This window comes from Microtus oregoni, unplaced genomic scaffold (genome assembly GCF_018167655.1).
Source record: "Microtus oregoni isolate MIOR12 unplaced genomic scaffold, Mior012 000002F_ref0000024, whole genome shotgun sequence".
Classification (NCBI taxonomy): domain Eukaryota; kingdom Metazoa; phylum Chordata; class Mammalia; order Rodentia; family Cricetidae; genus Microtus; species Microtus oregoni.
Window position 1 is genome coordinate 26562300 of NW_024543061.1, and position 20943 is coordinate 26583242.

Sequence of the window (20943 nt, forward strand, 5' to 3'; positions counted from 1 at the left end):
ACATAAAATTAAAATAAATACATTTAGAAAATAGATGTTTTTCCATACAATGTATTTTGTTTATACGAAATTTTCACTCCCCTAGCCCCTCCCAGATCCTCCACGGGTCTCCACCCACCTGTGCTGGCTAGTCTTATGTCCACTTGACACAAATAGAGTTATCTGAAAGGAGGGGACATCCATTGAGAAAACGCCTCCATACGATCCAGCTACAGGGAATTTTTAAATTAGTGACTGATGGGGGAGAAAGGCCAGGACATGGTGGGTAGCTCCTGGGTTCTAAAAGAGAGCAGGCTGACATGGGGAACAAGCCAGTAAGCAGCACTCCTCCGTGGCCTCTGCATCAGCTGCTCGCTCCAGGACCCTGCCCTGTTTGAGTTCCTGTCCTGATTTCCTTCAGTGATGAACTGTGATGTGGAAGCATAAGCCAAATAAACCCAGCAACAGAAACCCTAGGACAGCACCTAAATCCACACCCCTTCTTTCTCTCCCTCATTATAAAACAAACAGGCATCTAAGAAACAAAAAATATGATAAAATAAAAACAAACCAGAATAAGACAAAACAAACAGGGGGAAAAAAGAGCCAAAAATGCATAATACACACATATAGATATAGAGACTCACACACTTGTACACACAGAAATCCCATAAAAACACAAAACTGGAAACCATAATATAATATATAAGCAAAATACTTGTAAGGAGATATATATATACACACATATATACATGTATACACACACACACACACACACATATAATTTCCAGATAAAGCATTATGAGACGAAAAGAAAAGAAAACACCCCAAAAAATACCACTGAATTCATTTCAGTGTTGAAATGTTGGCTGGGCCTAGGGCCTGCCCTTAAGTGTAGTTTGTATACACAATGATACTCCATTAGAAAAAAAACTAATTTTTCCTTTGTGCATGGTTGTCAGTAGGAGATAACTTCTGGGTTAAGGATGGGGGCTTGTGTCTAAGTCCCCTCTCAGCATGGGATCCCACCTGGCCTAGATCTGTGCAGGCCCTCTGCAGGCAGCATTGGCTTATCTTTGAATATGCAAACTTCCAGGGGTCCTCTATAGAGGTAGGTAGGGAGTCTGGGGGGTTCTAGTGGAGGGCGAGACAGCCAGTCTCTGTGCCTGGACCTGGGTGACATCGCAAGTTGTTCCATCATGGTGTATCCATCAAGGCAGAATTTCTGCATCCTGCGCTAAGAATCTGTGGGGCCACACAAACCCCTGCAATGAGCTCTGTGGAGCCTGCATCGCATATCATGTGCTGTTGAGCAGCACTGCTGGCCTCTGAACACTGCATTCCAGCAGCCACCTGCTCCCGTCACAACGGCCCTCCTGTCCATCTCCCCTGACAGGTGAGACAGAAGTTCTCCCTGGGAACAGATTGTCCTGTAAGACCCCCAGGCTCTTGCCTGGGAGACTGAGGGGGAGTGGAGGGGGAAGAGAGGGGACTCAATGAGCAAGCAAGGGAGGGATGAGGAAGGGAAGCAAGGCCTCCTGGGTGCCTAGCCAGGAATTCATCAGGTAGGGGACATAGCAAACTCCAAAGCACCCGGAGACTAATTTTGTGCTGGGATTCATCTCCAGCATCTTGAATGAAAATGAGTACATAACGTGTGGTCAACAAATATTTGTCCAATGAGCAAAACATATGAATAGAGGGATATAAATAATTGCATTACAGGATGGAAAAGGGTCAGGGCAGAAGAGAGACGTCAAATGCTGTAAGACAGGAAGCTGAAACTGCTCGTTCATACAAATGATGATCAAAAGGTCTATGTGGGGCCCAGTTATTCATGGCAATTTTGGTTAAGTAGTTAATCAGTGAAAACAAGAACAAAGATTTGACCAGTACTAATTAGTAGCCTGTATCCTGAGACCTGCAGATGAGGAAGCCAGACTGCTCTGAGCCCAACCTCCCAGAACCCAGGATCTATTTTTGGAGGCAGGTCCTGAAATTACATCTGAAGCTGGAATGCCCAGATGACAACTGCAGGGTAAGGCCAGTCCAGGCCCACATATCTCAACCAAGCACAGCTCCTGGTTCAGGCGAGCTTCTCAGCAAGCAGGCCACTGTCCCTCTCTGCTTATCAACCCTGACTGTGCTCAAAACTCAAGGAGCCTGGTCAGGAATACCTAGCTGGGCCCCACCCGAGGAGATCTAGGTCTCAAGAACAGGAGGCAGGGAGCTGTGGCAATGGCTTTGTTAAGGGTATACCACAGGGTGGAGATTCCCCAGCTGGGGGCTTCATACATCCTGGGTCTGGTTCTAACGGGTAGGCATCAGCTCAGCTCCAGATTCCATGGAGAATGCCCTGGGTGCTCACAATTATTTCACCTCTGGCATCATCTCCAAAATGGCCTGCATTAGATGTACGTTGGAAGCTGATTCTTAGGTCACCTCCAAGATGTTCTTGGGCGGTACCCAGAGTGTTCTTCAAACACACTCTACAGGTGAGTCTCAGGTACCATGCAATATGAGGACCATGCCTGGATTGAGGGAGGCTTGGGGCCAGATGGAGAAAGCCAGAGAATTAACAAGACAGGCAACTGCTCTCAGGAGTCCTGGCGTCTGAAGTAGGGCTGGGGAGAACATGCTGGCAGACCCAGTGAGGGACTTCTAGAGCTAAGCAGGGGGCTACAACACAGACTCTGGGGTTAGCTCTCATCTCTGCTGGAGATGTCATATGCTATCGCAGCAGTGTTTATTTGGTCAAGCTAACAGCAAGGCTCCGTACAGTCCTGAGACTGAGGAAGGATGACAGGTGAGCCTATCCAGGGTACCTGAACCAGAGCAACAGCCAAGCAGTATCTCAACATTCTGGCCACCTATATGATGCAAGAGCAGTGCCTTTTCTCAGTGCTGAAAGTTTTATCTGGTGTTCTGGTTTGTTTTGGTTTGAACTAGAAATGAAGCTCTCATGCTTCTTTATTCATTCATGTTGGGGAAATGCTCTACCAGCGGCCCAGAATCCCAGTCAAGGAAAGTGGCTGCCTAGCAAGCAGGAGGGCCTGGTCTGATGTTAAAATAAACAGAACCCAGCTGTGGTGGCATATATTTGTAAGCCCAGCACTGGGGGGAGGCGGAGACAAGTAAAACCTTAAGGCTCACTGGCCAGCCACCTTTGGCGACCTGGCAAATCCTAAAACCATGAGAGACCATGTCTCTAAAATAAAATAGTGATTAGCACCTGAGATCAGAGGTTATCCTCTGGTATCCTCCCGTACATGCATGTAAGTACACATATGTATACACACACACACCACAGACAAAAGTGCTCTACCACTGAGCCACACCCAACAACTGCCCCAACAACGTCTACACAGTGAGAGTCACTGTACAGAAAGTGACTTGCTGCGTCCTTCATCTCTCACTATTATTTGGTGGGGGGGGGGGGATACTTGAAGAGTGGATGGAAATCTTGGGTCCCTGCTGCCCCCACTGATGTCACAAAGGTTAACATCTTTGTGAAAAGCCCTGCCGCAGTTCCTCTCTATGTGACTGCATCTTTTTCTGTGTTGTTCAGGCCCACAGAGCCAGAGTACAACTCCTGGTGAGAGGAAGCTCCCGCTCCTCTCCTTGGTTATCTTTATCTGCAGAACTGGGGTCCTGACTCACCACTATTGTTCATTCTCTCGATTTTGACAGGTCCTTCCTCTTCCCTTTCCCCTCCTGAGACACCCTTCCCTTGGGAATCTGCCTGAAACCAGGGTGAAGGGGCCTGAGGAGTAGAGGAAGGTGCAGTCTCAACAGAGGTACCCTTTTCTAGTCTAAGTAGCACGTATAGAAGCTCAGTTCTTTAACGCTGAAAAACTTCTCTCAGACACTCCTCACACTTCCTGGGTCAAAACCATATCCATAGTATTCAGTTCCTCCTCCTTCTGGCTGAGATTTGCTCATTCAAATGGGCCAAGTTCAGTCACGATTCATGAATGGATGGATGGGACGTAACTTTCAAAGCGCTCTGTTTAAACGCTCACAAACCAGTTCTGTGGCCCCGATTACACCTCTACTTTCTGTGTCCATCTTCCAACCCACCCTGTGACCGCTATCCAGGAAGTGCCAGCCTTTCTTCCTTCTGGGTACCGGCTTAGAAATGTATTAACGGGTTTAGGTATTTCCAGGTTCCCTAAGGTGGGATTTCTGGTCTGGGTCCACAGACCCCGAAATTGGGTGCAGAGAAACGGATGGTGCCCAAGAGTGGACGCAGTGGCTTCAGGGCTCTCACCTCGGAAAATCAGGCTGGCGACAGGGTCGCTGCGCCGGTCCTTCTTCACATTGGGGAGGTTGCTGGCCCTCGCCAGCAGGCAACAGAGCATGGCTCTGCTGCCCAGGAGTGCGGGGCGGAAGGAGCAGGAGCGCGGGACACAGCCACTACTACCCGACCAGCGTTCAGATCCGGGATGGCCACACCAAGAGAGCTGTCGCTCCGCTGCGCCTCCGCGGAGACTTGGTCAGCCCCGAAAAGCGAGGCTGAGCGTGCGACAAGGTACACCCACAGGGCGGATCCTCCCCTCCAGCCTGGCCTGGGTCCGCCCTCAGGGAGGCTACCGGGGAGGAGCGAGGAATGGGACTTCTGCCCTGTCGAGGCGCAGGAGCCTAGTTCCGAGGGCCCCCAGGGAAAGAAACGAGTGGCGGGCAAGGACCGCGCGGGGTGGACGCCTAAAACACCATAGGTCCAAAGAGCTGCATGCTGGATTCTGTGCACCCAGACCCGGCTCAGAGCAGCCGCGAGGATTTCCCGGTGGCACCTGGAGCTGTCAAGGTCTGCACTCAAATCATACGGTGTTCCCAGTCTCTGTCCATTCTATCCCCTGCAGTTCCCTGAGGCAACAGTCTCTGAACTCCTCACCCTCCACGGGGGAGAAGGTTGCTTAAGTTGAGCCTTAAGTCATCCCAGCCCTTAGCGCTCTGCTGCGTGCTTTTGGTCCTCACAGGGCCTTTGCTTCTCTGTTTTCCAACAGTCCAGCAGGTAGGGACTCTGGTCCCTCCCCTCCTTATTTTGAAGGGTACAGCACTTTCAAAGGGGAAATCCCAGTCTGGGCACTCCCACTCCACTTCAGCGTGGCTTGACAGTGAAGACAATCAACTGGAGTGGATGCTTAGAGGTCTGCGATCAGACTGTGACTGTCGGGTTCCTGTCTTTCTCTCCCCTGACAGCACGCCGGCACTGAGGACCACACCACGCTATCACTAGGCTAAAACCCGTCAAGCACTCTTTTCGCCGCAATCTCTAAAAGATCCTCCAAGCTTTCTGTAGGCACTCTTTCCCCTCTGCTCTTTTGAAGCATCCAGTCATGCTTCCAAATCTTATCACACCACCAAAACCACAGATCCTGTGGTGAAAATATGACAAGAAGGAGGAGAAGGGAAGGAGAGAGGGAGGGAGGGAGGGAGAGAGAGAGAGAGAGAGAGAGAGAGAAGTTCACAGAGCAGGTTCTCCATAAATAATTATTTTTAAAAGAAATGGTTAAAAGCAGACCCAGGTCCCATTCCTTCTCAGCTTTATCATCACCACCCTGGTTGATGCCTCTGCTTGCTTTGCCTGAGCTACAGTGACAGACTCCATCCAGTCTCCCATCGCCTGCCTCTGCCTCCACCAGCACCATCCTGGTGTACTCTCAAGCCAGTGTCACTGGGTGTCACTCCTTCACTCCAAATCTTTCCACAGCTCCCACCTCACTTAGAGTAGAGCCCAGAGCCCTAGATGGCCTTTACAGCCCTGCCTAACCCATCCTTCTTCGGGCTTGCTGCCCTTCTCATGGCTCCTCAAACACGCCAGGCCAGCAGCCTTTGGATCCTGAGAGCTGCTCTCTCTGACCTTCTTACTCCTGCCCTTCATTTACAGATTCAGTCTGTGAGGGCCTCCACTGGCTATGAGTGTAAACCTGCAACATTGTGCTCTACCTCCTCCTTCACGAGGTGTTCTTATTTGTTTCTTGTTTGTTTGTTTGTTTTTAAAATCGGGCCTCTCATAACTCAGGCTGGCCTTTGAAGGAAAGAATGACCTTGAACTTGCGACCTTGCCTCCCCTTTCTCAGTGTAGGTATAAGCTACAATGCCCAGTTTATGCAGTTCTGGAGCTCAAACTCGGGGCTGCGAGAATGCTAGGAAAGTGCTCTACCAACTGAGCCACAGGGCACACCACCCCTCCCCCCAAAGCTCCCAGGCACAGTTGTTTCTGGTACCAACACTAGGTAATCTTACTTCTTTTCCTCCCTTCCCATTAGTATGTTGGGTGGGCTCTCAGGTGTTTTGGGAATTTAGCAGAGTCACTGTATCCGGGGTAGAATTAGAGTAAATAGTTTTCACTGTATCAAGGGTAAACATTAGAGTGAATAGCTGTTTTCTAGAAGTACTTTGACCTCAAGAATCATGGAATGTGAATCAAGAATATGGAAAACAGCAAAGAATCATTGTGGAAAACAGTGGTTGTTTCCCATGATTCGTAGAATTGTTTTTCTGAGGGGCATTGCAGCCTTTGTATGATTTCATCACAAAACGCTTCTGGATTATTGTGTAGTGCAAATGATCAGCCGGCTGGTGGTGGTGCACGCCTTTAATCCCAGCACTCGGGAGGCAGAGACATGTGGATCTCTATGAGTTCGAAGACAGCCTGGTCTATAAGAGCTAGTTCCAGGACAGGCTCTAAAGCTACAGAGAAACCCTGTCTTGAAAAACAAACAAAAAACAATAATAAGGACTAAAGTCATGTGGGTATGTAATGGTTTCCCTTAGAGAAACATATAGATCAGATTAAGGACCTTGGCATGAAAAAATACTTTACTTAAAAAACATCTTGGTGTAACAATCAGTAAATATGCCTTTGTATGGCAGTTTGAGGTTCAGTTCAGTTCATCAGAGGCTGGACCTTCCTACTGCCACACAGGCCTTAAATTTTCATCTTGGAGTGACTGCTTTCTTTGACCAACCCATGCAGCACAGAACACCCCGACACTAAGGAGTGTCTCCTAAAGTGAGGGGTGGTTTTCGCCACTGTCACCTTCTCAGCACCTGGAACAGCGTTTTGCACAAGGCAGGCTCTCTATAAAGTTTTCTAAAGGGGCACTGCACCCCACACTTCTCATTGCTCATCTCTAGCTTACAGGGAATCAGCCACATCCATCCACTATGGATGCTCAGCATCAGGGAATGTAGACACAGATGGCAGCCGCCACTTCTCTAGGCAAGAAGAGAAAGGCCCTCAAAAGGGTCAGCAATTCCCACTGGAGTGGGGCATGATGCAGGGAAGGGGAAGAAAGAGAGTTGGAGGCCATCCACTTTCCAGAATGTTCTCTAGCTGCTTGGACCCTCTCTTCCTCTCCCTGTCTCTACTCCTCTCCCTTGGTTCCCACTTCTCTCCTAGCAGAACCTAGCTCATTAGATGCCCACCTTTGGCTCCAAGCTGGACTCTGCTCTATCTCCTGCCAGTGGCAGAGTTGCCATGGGTCTGCATCCTACACTGTTCTTGTAAGGGCACAGGCTTGTATTCCTGAACCAAGAAACTGAACTCCCAGTCCTGCTTCCTGGAACTAAGGTAGCATTGAAGAAATTGCCAATGAGACCCAAATGCCCCAGGTACCCTGGGCAGCAGATCAGAGAGAGCTCTGAACCTGCCTGGTTCAGCACGATGCTATGGGAGTGTGCAGTGCACATCCTTACCCAGAATTCATCCTGTCTCTAGCTTGAAGGCAAGTGAGTGATCACTGATCACTTGGAACTGTCATTTAAGTCTATTTGAGCCAACAATGTCAGTTAATTGCAATTTAGGCCACCCTTCTGAATACTCATAATGTCGGTAGTATCACCCAGGTGTCCACAGGCTCCTGGTGCCATCTACTGGTATCTGCTTTTGCGGGATGACTAATGGCATCCTAACTGGCCATGCCATGGTCACCCCAGCCACAAATGGTCCATTAACCACACTGTAGTCACGAGATCTTCAAGCATAGTTGGGTCACTGCCCTGATGAAGATCTTCAAGGGTTTCCCTTCTCTCTTGGAATGAAGCCTACATTCCTTTCTTGTGCCAGAGGTTAAGGTTACTCAGGCGTTTGACCCTGGAGCTCCAATTCCAGGGAGTTCTCAGTTTCTTGAACATACCAAGTTCCCCTCCAGCTTGGGAGTCTGCTTGCAGCTGCTCTTCTTCTCCCTTTCGGTGCCACCTCTAGCCACCCATGGGGTCTCAGTTCAAGAACCAGTCCCCAGGGAAGCAGTCCCTGGCCTCCCTCTAGGCTGGGTCACTCTGGTGAAGAATCACGCCAGCAGAGACTTTGCTCCTTAGAGCTCATGGCAATTGTAAGGAAGACGTGTCTATAAAATTGCTTGTTCATTGTCAGGGAGCAGGGCTGGCTGGGTGCCCTGGTGCTCCCAGTGTCCTGGACATAAAGCTAGGGCTCCACTTCCTGAGGAAGACAACACTTTTCGGAGAAGACAGCATTGCCCCCTAGGGGAAATTTCAGGTATTGTGAGCACATTTTGAAGATTCCCAAATTTGACCCCACCCCTTCTGCATGCCCAAGTAGGAACACAGACAGGCACACACACGCACATGCGCACATACACACCACATAAACCCTATATGTGCATGCACACACATGCACACCACATAAACCCTATCGTACCATTTCTCTTTCCCTGTCCCCACTCTAGTCCACCACAGTCAGCACAGGAAATCTGCGGGGTATAACTAATATTTTTAGAGGAATATTCCCAGGGACTTGGGCAAACTGTTGGCCTATGTCCAAGAAACAAGGGTTCCACACACCTTTTCCACAAACCAGAAAAGCAACATCTGGTGACCCAAACCCTGAAACATCCTGAGGCCTCTTCCCATCTGAACCTCCAACTTCCTGGTCTTCCTGCTGCTTGCTGCCCAGGGCTTTCACAAAACAGACAGCTGTTCCCTTGTAGACTTCACAGTGGGGCCTAGAAGCTCAATGGGGTCTCCCATCAAGGGGATTTGTCTCTGTGATAAAGCTGTGATAGGGGTAGGGAGACAGCGTAGGCAGTAAAGAGTTTGCCATGAAAATGTGAGGATAGGAGTTCCTTCCTAGAAGCCATGTTAAAAAAAAACCAGCCAGGTGTGTAGAGCAGACTTGTAACCCCAGTACTGGAAGGAATGTGAGCCTGCTTATCCATACATGTGTATAGACACACACACAAACAGAATGAAGCTGTAGTGGAGAACGGAGCTTAGACTACAGCCTGTCTCCCTACACTCCATATCTGTTCTTCCCTCTTCCACTGACATCTCCACAGTTTTACCCAGCGCTTGACATCCAGATTGAAACCATATTTCCTAGCCTCCCTTGCAGATAGATGAGTATGGGATCAATGAGATAGAAAGAGGAAGTATGTATGTAACTGTCTGGTGTGCCTTTACGGAGAAAAAGTGTGCTTCCCCAGAACCTTTACCTTCTGGCTGGAATGCAAATTACGATGATATTGTCTATGACAACATCCCAGGCCATATTGTCAAAGACGTTCCCTGGAGAGAACAGAGTAACAGGCAGAAGAATCTTATACAACCTGATGCATCAGGAGCTTTTGAGCTAGGACTCCTGTATGTCAGTGATTGCCATTGTTTCTCATGGAAACATTAGGGAATCTCATGATACTGGGTATGCATGGATCTGCAGCTACAGAGAGCCACCTGTTTACCAATAGGAGGTGATAGGGCCAGCTAGAAGTCAGTGGGAAAGAACTCAATTGTGAAGCGGTTTGTATAACGTCCAGTTTTGTGATTTCATGTTTCCAGACTGATCGAGGTAAGAAAAGGGAAATTAAAAAGTCCTCGTTGGCTTTAGTGATGTCATCCCTCATAGGTGCTGAAAGATAAGTCTAAGGGGAGGATGCAGTCCTATAATTTACTAGACTGAAAGTAAGCACTGTATATCAAATACACTGGTGTCCCGAGGCCCGGGCTACAGATGTGCTATCTGGGGACAATATGATGTTTCACAGCAAAACTGTGCACAAGTTAAACATTAGAAGGTTTCCCATACCAATCTCCTCTTCCCTTGAAAAATTAGCGAATCTGGCAAAGGAACCCATTTAGCACAAATCTAACACTTGTGTACAGGTCAGGGGGAGAGGTACACTGCCCCCCCCCCCACACTTACCCAACGGGCACATGTCTTTTTCTCAATAGCGCAGTCCAGGTCACCTCACTGGCTAGGCTCCCAAGACACAGGGGAGTTTGTAGCCCTGTTCTTTGTAATCGCGGTGGCTCTAGCGCCTGGCCATGGATGAGGAGTGACACTTTCTCACACTGTCTAGAGCGTTGTTTCCCCAAGATCTAAGTACCAAGAACCTTGAGGCACAGTTCTGACTTCTGGCTCGGTGACACCACCCTTTAGAGGCATGCACTGCGTGAGTTGACAGATTCCTTCAGGACGCATTTGCCATTCCCTAAATCTTCCAGAAGTATGCATTCTCCTGTGTCTGCTCTGGGTGTCCCAATCCAGTCACTACTTTCATGTTGCTAAGGATGCAAACACTCACGTAGTCCAACTACAACCACAATTATGTGGCCGCCAGGAAGAGCTGCTGTGCTGGAAATGACGCAGGCTCCTCTTTCTTTGCCCCTCCCTCCCCCCCTCCCTCAATAGTTTTCTGACAGTGGGTTGTTCCCAAGGCTGCCAGCTGTCTTCACCCCTTTTCAACTTTCATTTCGGGAAGAGGCCCACAGTGACATCACTGTCCTCTCCCCAAGAGTGCCTGCTGTCCTCCAAAGAAACATATGACCCACCATCCTGGACTAGGGTATCATGTCCTAAGCAGGTACTTCCACAGGTTTACGAGGACTCTGAGTGGGCCCAGCACAAGGGCTGGGACGCCTGGAAATTGCACTAAGTGGTATCTGGCTGGCCTATCAGACACAGAGAAGGTGAGTCAGGACAGAAGCTTGCTAAGCTGAGAATGTGTCCTTGAGGCCACACTACAGAACTGAGGACCTCCAGACCACTTGCGTGATGTGGCAGGGGCTTGGGGTGATTTGCGCGTACAGGTCAACATGCAGTCGGAGCCAGAGCCTGCATCCAATCTTCCCCTTCCTCCTCTTGTCTCTGAGTCAGACCTAGATTTGGAAGGGGACAGTAGAACTAGTAAAGGCGGAGTGGAGATGACTGTAACTGTGGCTGCCTGGGCTTGAGAGTCCAACTCCAGTCATCACGGGAGCAGACATCAGGCTAGTCACTTCAGCTCTTTGTGCCTCAGTTTTCTGCTCTGTGAAGTGGGGTGATAAGAGTTGCTACCAGCTGTGCTTGCTATGGTTTGTGTTACACGTTCTTTTTTTTTTAAACTTTTTTTTTATTTATTTACTTAACTTTATTATGTTTGTTGGTGTGAAGGTGTCAGATCTCATGGAACTGCATTTTCAGACAGTTGTGAGCTGCCATGTGGGTGCTGGGAATCGAACCCGGATCCTCTGGAAGAGCAGTCAGTGCTCTTAACCGCTGAGCCATCTCTCCAGCCCCTGTGTTACACGTTCTATTCAGAATCATGTCAGGTATTAAGAAGTCTGGATCTTGTCCACAGGATCTTTGTGGGGTTTGATAGGAACACTTTCTGAAAATGATGTATTGCTTATGTTTAGCCAATGTCCTCTTCCCTTCCTTGTGATAAAGGCAAGTTAAGAAGTCAGAACTGGAGCGACAGTGATGCACACCTTTAATCCCAGCACTCGGGGAAGCAAAGGCAAAAGGAGATATCTCTGAGTTCAAGATCAGCCTGGTCTACAGAGCAAGTTCTAGGACCACGAGGGTTATGCAGAGAAACCATGACTCAGAAAACCAGCCAAGAAGAAGAGGAAGAGGAAGAAGAAATAGTAGAAGCAGTCAGGCCTCTCCACCTTTGGTCCTTTGTCCTGTAGTGTGCTCCTCACAGCCCCATGCTCCCTTTCCTGGACTCAGCTCAACACTGGGCATTCAGCCTGGCTGGTGTGGGTGGCACATGGCAGGCATTCCAGAGCCCTTTCTGCTTTGTGGGCCTCTATGAGGGGATGCTCTGGCAAGTGCACCACCTTGGCAAAGCCCCTGGGTCTTCCGGGCCAAATCCTCACCTTCCCTTCGACCCTTTAGAGCTGACCGAGCAAGGCATGACTACTGTACCACAGACAATCTGTAAGATAGTGTAGCCTAACCATGTCACTGGAAAGGCAGGGCTACGTCAGCTAGGGAGACTAGGCTTCCCAGAAGCACAGTTTGCCTGTGTCTGCCCCTGGCCAGAGCCTGCTCTGTAATCATTCACCAACCTGGCCCTGAGGAGCAGAAGGGTGAGCAAGCTTAAATACTGCAAGGCAGCCAAATTTAGACATGGGCTAAGAGCTTGGCTAGTGCAGAAGGTGGAAGGTGGCCAAGGCCTGGGGGAGGGGAAACCTGTTCTCTACTGCCGGACAATGACATCCTGAATTGTGAGTTCCAGCCAGCCTGCTTCTCAGGTTCAGAGCACAGATAAATACACTTCCTTTCTCTAACGTGAGCTCTGGGCTCCAGGAAAGGGGAACATCCCCAGAGGAGGCCAGCAGCAACAAAGAGGAGGAGGATGGATGACCTCCTCCCCGGTGAGGTTGAGGGAAGGTTCCAGCCAGGCCCCCTGGGGCTAAATGAAGACTGGCCTGTGGCTGCATCAGCTGCACTTCCTCCAGTGGGCTAGAAAACACTCTCATATCATTATCCCTACCTACCCTTTCTCCCACTAGAGCTCCTGAGGCTGCTCTGCGGGTGGGGTGAATAGCAGGCAGAGAATGAAGGGAGGAGGCCAGGGACACTGGAAGGAAATCAGGACTGCCTGGGTGGACACCAGAGGAGACAAAGCTCCTAGGAGGAGAATCGGCTTTAGACCAGCAAAGACACACAGTACTGAGGTGTACCTTTACAAAGCTGTTTGGACTTCCAGACAGTGAGTGAGAAGTCAGGGTCAGAGACTAGCTTAATACCCAAAGAACATGGCCGGCTTTTCAAAATAGCATCCTCCCTTCCCTCAGCCAGGGAACAGAAGTGGAGGAGGAGAGAGAACACCTGTGGTACCTTCTGGAGTATTGGTTCTCAACCTCCCTAATGTTGACCCTTTAGTACAGTGCCTCACGTTTTGGTGACTCCCAACCATAAAATTACTTCATGGCTACTTCATAGCTGTAAGTTTGCTACTGTTGTGAATGTAAATATCCGATATGAAACCCCTATGAAAGGGTCCTTGACTCTAAAGGGGTCAATGCCAGTCAACGCCCACCAGGTTGAGAACCACTGCTCTAGAAACAAACCACGTGGAGTCCAGAGCCCTAGGCCAGGCACCTAAACCAGGCCATTGGCTGGTCTGCTCAGAGTTGAGCATACAGGGAGGAAACCCAAAAGTCTGCACCCCAACCACACGAGAAGATGACCTTGTCCTGTCTGCTGGGAACACGTTGATAAAGCTCGTTTCCAAAGGCATCTAGGGAAAGCTGGTGGACAAGTCAAAGCGTGGGGGAGGGAGCGCATGTGGAATGTTCTCTAAGTTCTTCAGTCACTCCTCTTAGCGCAGGCTGCTTTCCGGGCTGCCCATCCTGACTCTCGCTCCAAAGGTGCACCAAATTCTGCACTCAGCACTGGGTGCTCCCAACACATCCGCATGTGCCCTGTTTGTTTCAAGCCCACCTTCTGAGAGCAACTGTGGGCATCCCAGATGTCCCATGCACTCCAGGGTGCACACATGTTTGGAAGCACACGTGCGTCCTTAGTGACAAGTGTGATCCTGAAAGGGGATGGCCACTGGATGGCCACGGACTGGCTGGTACTCTAACCTTCTGGACCAGGGATGCAGGGAAAATAGGACTGGACTGGAAGGAAGACTGAGAAGAGAACCTACAGGTGAAGAGTGAAACTGGTCCACTCCTGGTCCCCACGTCTCAGATTTGGAAGACAAATCATGAAGATCTCAGCCCTGGTCTGGTCCTGGTGGGAAAGGGTTGTCCTGGGAAAGCAGACATGACCAGCCCTCATCTCCTGTTGGAAAAGCACAGGCTTAGCCCAGCTGAAGCTTGTTGTGGAAAAGCCCACGACTGGAGAGGCGCACACTGCCTGGTATTAGGGGACCCCAGTCTAATGAAGTCTAAATACAATGCCAGTATTCTGTTAAGAGTGATGAAGAGAGAATCCTGCTGCTGACAGCTAAACTCCCCCTCACCCCGCCATAGTGTGTGTGTGTGTGTGTGTGTGTGTGAGAGAGAGAGAGAGAGAGAGAGAGACAGAGACAGAGACAGTGAGACAGAGAGAGAGAGGCAGAGACAGAGAGAGACAGAGAGAGACACACACACAGACAGACAGAGACACACACAGAGAGAGAGAGAGAGAGAGAGACAGACAGAGAGAGACACACACACACACACACACAGAGAGAGAGAGAGAGAGAGAGAGAGAGAGAGAGACAGACAGACACAGAGAGAGAGAGGGGGGGGGGGGCTAGGATTCCTGGAGGCGTGGCTTTGCTTCTGCCTCCAGTGGCAGCCAGCCTGCTAGTCTAGCTTCTGATAGTGAGCAATGGCCCGTAGAAGTGCTGGGCTATAAATAGGTGAAGGCCCAAGCCTTCCGGGGAGAGGAGCAGAGACCTGCTAGACAGTGCAGCCAAAAGTGGAAAGAGATCGTTTAAGGAATCCAGAAAAGAGGGGTAGTGGCTCCGTCCTCCTGCTGATCTACCAAAATGCCACCCCTGGCTCAGCTGAAACACAGCCAGGCCACTTCTATCTCACAGCCTCAGTTTCCCCTGAGTTGCCCCACCCCTCTCCTCTGTATCTTTTCAATATCCAACACCAGCCTGGTAGAGTTAGTCAGTCTTTTTCCTGGCTTTCAGGCATGCCTCGATCGCGTCCCAGGATCCCACTCTGGTTCCCTGGCTGTGTCTCTCAGCATTCCTACCTGCAAACACAGCGGAGCAGTAGGCGTCGCTGATGTCGGAGTCCGGGGTGTGGACATTCTCCGCGAAGAGGATGAAGACTCGCAGCATCACGAAACAGGAGGGGCAGGGCCAAGGCGCAGGCGGAGGGTCCCCTCAGGAGCAAAGTCGACCTGCCGCGCTGGCTGCCGGCTCCCAGGTGCTGTCCTGAAGAGGAACAGGCTACTCCAGGCGGCCCTAGTGGGCTAGGCGAGGACCCCGCCTCCGACTTCCTCACCGGGCTAGTCAGTGGGCTAGTCCGAGTGCATTGCGAGAATAGGGGCTTCTGTTCATTTCCCACCCTCGCAGTCCTACTCCTTCATGGAATTCAACGTCCCAGCCACCAGCTTTCCCAATGACAAGGCACTTTGCATCAGACCCTGTAGCTACCGGCTGGGCGGTGGCCGCGGATGGCCGGAGAAAGAACAAGGGCTTCAGGCGCCCTGCGCAACCCAGACCTCGCTCCCGGACAGAAGAAAGCTCGGCCCCTCCCCTGACCTTCCACCTCTGGCCGAGAGCGCTACGCTTGGCTGTGCGTGTCGCTTGCAAAAGTCACCCGGACTTGATAGCTCCTTAGAAGCCAGTCAGCCCCGGGGAGGAAGAGAGGTCCAGAGCATAGAGCTGGGAGCAGGCGCAGGCACAGCAGATGCTTTCCCTGGGAGTCAGAATCTCATTGGTGGACAGCACAGAGACTTTAAAAACTTTGCCTGCATTCCTAGCTGTAAAAGGAACATATGTTTTAACAAGAACACACAAAGGAAGACATCTCTGGCTCTTTAAAACAACAACAACAATAACAACAACAAAACTGCATTAAAATAAGATTGGGATATTTACCAATCGAGGCTTCCCTCTGAACTGAGACACACACGCGTGTAAGTGACAATTTTCCTTGATTAACTGAATCAGAGGATCGGTGCTATGTCCTACTGCTTCATGTAATTTTTCTCTTGTATCATCAGAAGTTTTTCCTAAACAGGGTTGGAAAGATGAGATAATAACTAAACTATTAAGAGCGCTTGCTGCTCTGCTAAGAGAACTTGGGTTTGATTCCCAGCAACCATACGGCACGTCCCAACTGTATTTAACTCCAGTTTGGGGGGAGCTAATGTCCTTTTATGGTATTTCCTGGCAGTGCAGACACATGCCAGCAAAACACTCACGCTCATAAAATAAATCTACAACAAATTCTTCCGAAACAGCCTGTTCTAGGCCAGTGAGATAGCTTATCAGGTAAAGATACCTGCTACCAAGCCTGAGTTCAATTTCTGGGACCCACATGGTGGGATGGAAGACAGCCAGTTGTTCTCTGACCTCCACAGGTGTCAGTCACCGTGTGCGCACTCACGTGCAAGCACACACACACACACACACACACACACACACACACACTTAAAACAACCCTTTAACCCTTTCAATGGCTACATAACTGCAGTAATTCCAGTGCACTGGATGCACAAAGCCTCTTCTTATCATACTAGGCACTCTCCTCAGATACTTGTTATTTATTATAATAGCAAGAATATATATCTTTATATATTTTTTCTAAAGAAATAAAGTATGGGGCTGGGTCATGGTGGCCCTACACCTTTAATCCCAGCACTTGGGAGGCAAAGGCAGGTAGATCTTCTTGACTCCCAGGCCAGCCAGGGCTACAGAATGAGACCCTATCTGAAAGAAAGAAAGAAAGAAAGAAAGAAAGAAAGAAAGAAAGAAAGAAAAGGAAAGGAGTAAAGAAAAGAAAGGAAAGGAAAAGAATTTAACATTAGGATATAAGCTTATCTTGAGCTCCCCTCTACCAGGTCCTCAGATTGAATTACTAGCTATGACGTTATAAAGTTGCAAGATTCTTTTTCTTTCCTTTTTCCTTCCTTCCTTTCTTTCTTTCGTTCTTTCTTTCTGTCTTACCTTCCCTCCCTCCCTCTCTCCTTTTCTTCCTTCCTTTCTTCCTCCCTCCCTCCTTCTGTCCTTCCTTCCTCCCTCCCTCCCTCCCTCCCTCTCTCTCTCTCTTTCTTTCTTTCTTTCTTTCTTTCAATTCTAGTACTCATTGTTAAATTGCTTTCCCAGACCTGAGCAGACCCATCCTCCCATCCTCCCACCTACTCATCTGTGACTCATCTTCTAAAAAGGCCCAGCTGTGCGAGCCATCAGCTGTCTGCAGAAACTTCCCAGCAGCCCATTAGGGTGACAGACAAACCAGACAAAAGTGACTTGATGGTGATAGCAAATATTTCCCGTGGCCACTGAGGATCCTCCTGCCACAACGTGCGCCTGTGAAACAGCACGTGGTTGTGGGGAAGAACAAAGTGAGGGTTTGAAATGCAGTAATTTATGTAGGGCTGTAAATCAAGTCTCGAGAGCAGCGCTGTTCTGGATAATGGGGTATGAGCAGAAGTGATATAGTCCCTGTCGTACGTCCAACTGCCTTCCTCCTCAAGAATTTCTATCTTGAAAACTTATCTCCTAGTACTTTGTTTTTGAGACAGGTTCTCATGTATTTCTAGATGGCCTCAAATTGATCATGTGACCAAGGATGGTCTTGAACTTCTGATCATCATACCTCTACTTCCCAAACGCTGGGATTACAGATGCGGGTTGTTATGCCCAGTTTGATGTGACACTGGAAACCAAACTCAGGGTTCTGCATATGCTGGGCTAGCACTTTACCTAATGAGCTATATTTCCAGCCCACTAACTCCAATACCTACAAAAGATGACAGTTTAGAGATATGTTCTTTGGTGAGGTGATTAAGTCAAAATGAGTTCATCGCAGGAATCTCTAATCTAGTATGATTGGTGTCTTTTAAAGATTTGCTTTTAATCTTAAAATTGTGTGTGCGTGTTATATGCACATGTATTTGGGTGCCCAAGAAGGCCATAAGAGGATATCAGATTTTCTAAAGCTGGAAATGTGGGAGATTGTGTATCTCTGATGTGGGTGATGGGAGTAAAATTCTGGTCCTCTGAAAGAGTACTAAGTGCTTTTATCCACCTAGTCATTTCTCCAGCACCTGGATAACAGGCTTCTGAAAGTAAACTTGGGCACAAAGATAAACTCGAGGTGTGTGCATGTGAAAAAAATAAAAAGCCGTGTGAAGACAAGACAGCAATAAGACAGCCAACTGCAAGCCAAAGAGAGCAGCTTCAGAAACCATATTTGCCTCTCAGCACCTTAATCTTGGCCTTCTAGTCTCTATCTAGCACAGTGGGTCAAAAAGTTCTACCATTTAAGCCACCGGGTTCACTGCTATTCATTATCACAGACCCAGAAAACCTGTATAGCCACTGGTCTCAAGGGGGTTCTACATCAGTGAAGAAATCCAACATTTCTTGGATGATCAAGTCAGTAGTATACCAGTCCAAACCAGCAAGTGCAGTTAAAGACCTAAGATGGAGGAGAGTGGAAGTGGGCATGAGAGCCTTGTGGGGTAAAGGGTGCAGGAGGGGGCAAGGCAGGAGGCCTGCAGGGCTTGCGGGATGCTGCCAAGTGTGAGGCTCCCATGGACTTTTGAAGAAGGGTGTGCAAGAAACTAGAATGTAACTGAAGAACCTGAAACTATGGAAGAGTGCCACGTGAAAGATAATGGGGACTTAAAATAGACAAGTGCAGTACAATAAAGTAGAGGGAAAGGGAAGATTTTGTTGTTGTTGTTTTGTTTTTTGTTTTTCGAGACAGGGTTTCTCTGTGTAACCTTGGCTATCCTGAACTTGTTCTATAGACCAGTCTGGTCTCAAACTTACACCACTGCTCAGTAAGAAGAGGCAAAGTAATGAAGTCCATTACTACAGAATTTGGCCATCCTATGTTGCTGAACAAAAACAATTTAGAGTTGGATAAAGTAACTGATTGTTTCATTGATTGATACATCCATTCGTTCCACGTCTTTGTCACATGTAGCAGGCATTTGTCACATTCAATTCTCGTGGAAAGTGCTGTGGTCCGTTTGTGAAATGTCTCTCCAGAGGCTTGTGTGTTCGCACATTTAGTCCCAAGATGTTAGCACCATTTGGGAGGTTGTGGAACCTTTAGAAGATGGGGCCCAGCTGGAATGAATGAGTCGCTAGAAGGCAGGCATTGGGGTGATAACCTGGCTCTTCTTCCAGGAATTTATCTGCTTTCTGACCAACCCATATGTGACACAAATTCTGCTACACATTCCCACGCCATGGATTTATTTACTGCCACGCCTTCCCTGTCATGACGGGCTGTTTTCCTGAAACCATGAGCCAAAATAATATCTCCTCCCTTGAGTTGCTTCTTTTCAGGCATTTGGTCACAGTAACAAGGAATGTAGTAAGTGCAGAAAGGCACCGAAGTGGTACAAATCATGCACTGGGAAGAAAGGTAAGAAACATTTGCAACATTTACAATGGAGAGGGAGCCCACATGATTATTTTTATTTGTTTTAACATTTAAATGATTTAACATTGTGTGTGTGTGTGTGTGTGTGTGTGTGTGTGTTATGTGCCATAGCACATGTGCGAAGATCCGAGAGCAACTTGCAGGAGTCATTTCTCTACCGCCATCATGTGGACACAGGCTTGGTGAAGAGCACCTTTGCCCTAAGAAGCAGTTTTGCTGGCGGCTGTGGTCTATTTTTAAAGAAGTACAGTTTGACTCTATGCAGATGCTCAGTGTAACATGAACTGACAGGAGACATGATGGAGGAGCTAAAACTGGATCTGAGAGGCACTCACTCAGCTAGCTTCCTCAAATATGGTACGTGTCTTCCTTTTCTACTGCTTTGACAAAGCACCGTGACCAAGGTAACTCAGAGAAGAAAGAGTTTATTGGGGGCTTTCAGTTTCAGAGTGTGAGTCCTTGGCCATCACAGTGGAAAGCATGGCAGGCAGCAGGCAGCAGGCAGGCAGGCAGGCAGGCAGGCAGACAGGCAGCAGGCAGGCAGACAGGCAGGCAGACAGGCAGGCAGCAGGCAGGCAGGCAGGCAGGCAGGCAGACAGACAGGCAGGCAGACAGAGACAGGCAGGCAGGCAGGCAGGCAGGCAGACAGACAGGCAGGCAGACAGAGACAGGCAGGCAGGCAGGCAGGCAGGCAGACAGGCAGCAGGCAGGCAGGCAGACAGGCAGACAGGCAGCAGGCAGGCAGGCAGACAGGCAGACAGGCAGCAGGCAGGCAGGCAGGCAGACAGACAGGCAGACAGGCAGGCAGGCAGGCAGCAAGCAGGCAGACAGGCAGCAGGCAGGCAGGCAGGCAGGCAGGCAGCAGGCAGGCAGACAGGCAGCAGGCAGGCAGGCAGACAGACAGGCAGACAGGCAGACAGGCAGACAGGCAGGCAGCAGGCAGGCAGACAGGCAGACAGGCAGGCAGCAGGCAGGCAGACAGACAGGCAGACAGGCAGGCAGGCAGCAGGCAGGCAGGCAGACAGGCAGCAGGCAGGCAGGCAGGCAGACAGACAGGCAGACAGGCAGGCAGACAGGCAGCAGGCAGGCAGGCAGGCAGGCAGCAGGCAGGCAGGCAGACAGATAGGCAGCAGGCAGGCAGGCAGACAGACAGGCAGCAGGCAGGCAGGCAGGCAGCAGGCAGGCAGGCAGGCAGACAAGACAGGCAGCAGGCAGGCAGACAAGACAGGCAGCAGGCAGGCAGACAAGACAGGCAGCAGGCAGGCAGGCAGACAGGATTCTGGAGCAATAGCCGAGAACTCACCTTGATCCATAGAGAACTAACTGGGAATGTTGTGAGCATTTTAAGCTTTAAGTCTACCCACAATGATACAGCTCCTCAACAAAACCACACCTAATCCATCCCAAATAGTTCCACCAACTGAGGAACCAGGCATCCAAATATATAGCCCTATGGGGGCCATTTTCATTCAAACCATCATAGCATGCCAAAAGCAATTTGAAAGAATTGTTAAACATCCTCGCCTCCTCTACTTTATTTATACAGCAGGCACTATTCAAACTTCCTACTTAGCCTAACGTTATTCCTCAGAGTATAGGACATGCTTAATGTTTTCTCTTTTGAAACAAAACCCACTTTCTCTGAAACCA

The 20943-nt window shown here is 49.4% G+C and overlaps 1 protein-coding gene across 14 annotated transcripts in view; it reads right to left on the reverse strand.

The window, feature by feature from the left end:
• Positions 1 to 15382, reverse strand: part of Dysf (dysferlin) — a 199065-nt gene extending 183683 nt beyond the window's left edge. For 7 of the 14 annotated variants that reach the window (XM_041645118.1, XM_041645070.1, XM_041645102.1 and 4 more), the window contains exon 1: positions 14915 to 15382. In XM_041645118.1, the coding sequence (XP_041501052.1) occupies positions 14915 to 15002 (88 nt within the window). In that variant the 5' untranslated portion in view covers positions 15003 to 15382. Of the gene's footprint in view, positions 1 to 4249; positions 4358 to 14914 lie in introns of those variants that run through there. The other 7 variants (XM_041645110.1, XM_041645062.1, XM_041645092.1 and 4 more) reach the window with 1 other exon arrangement.
• Between the last annotated feature and the right edge of the window lie 5561 nt (positions 15383 to 20943).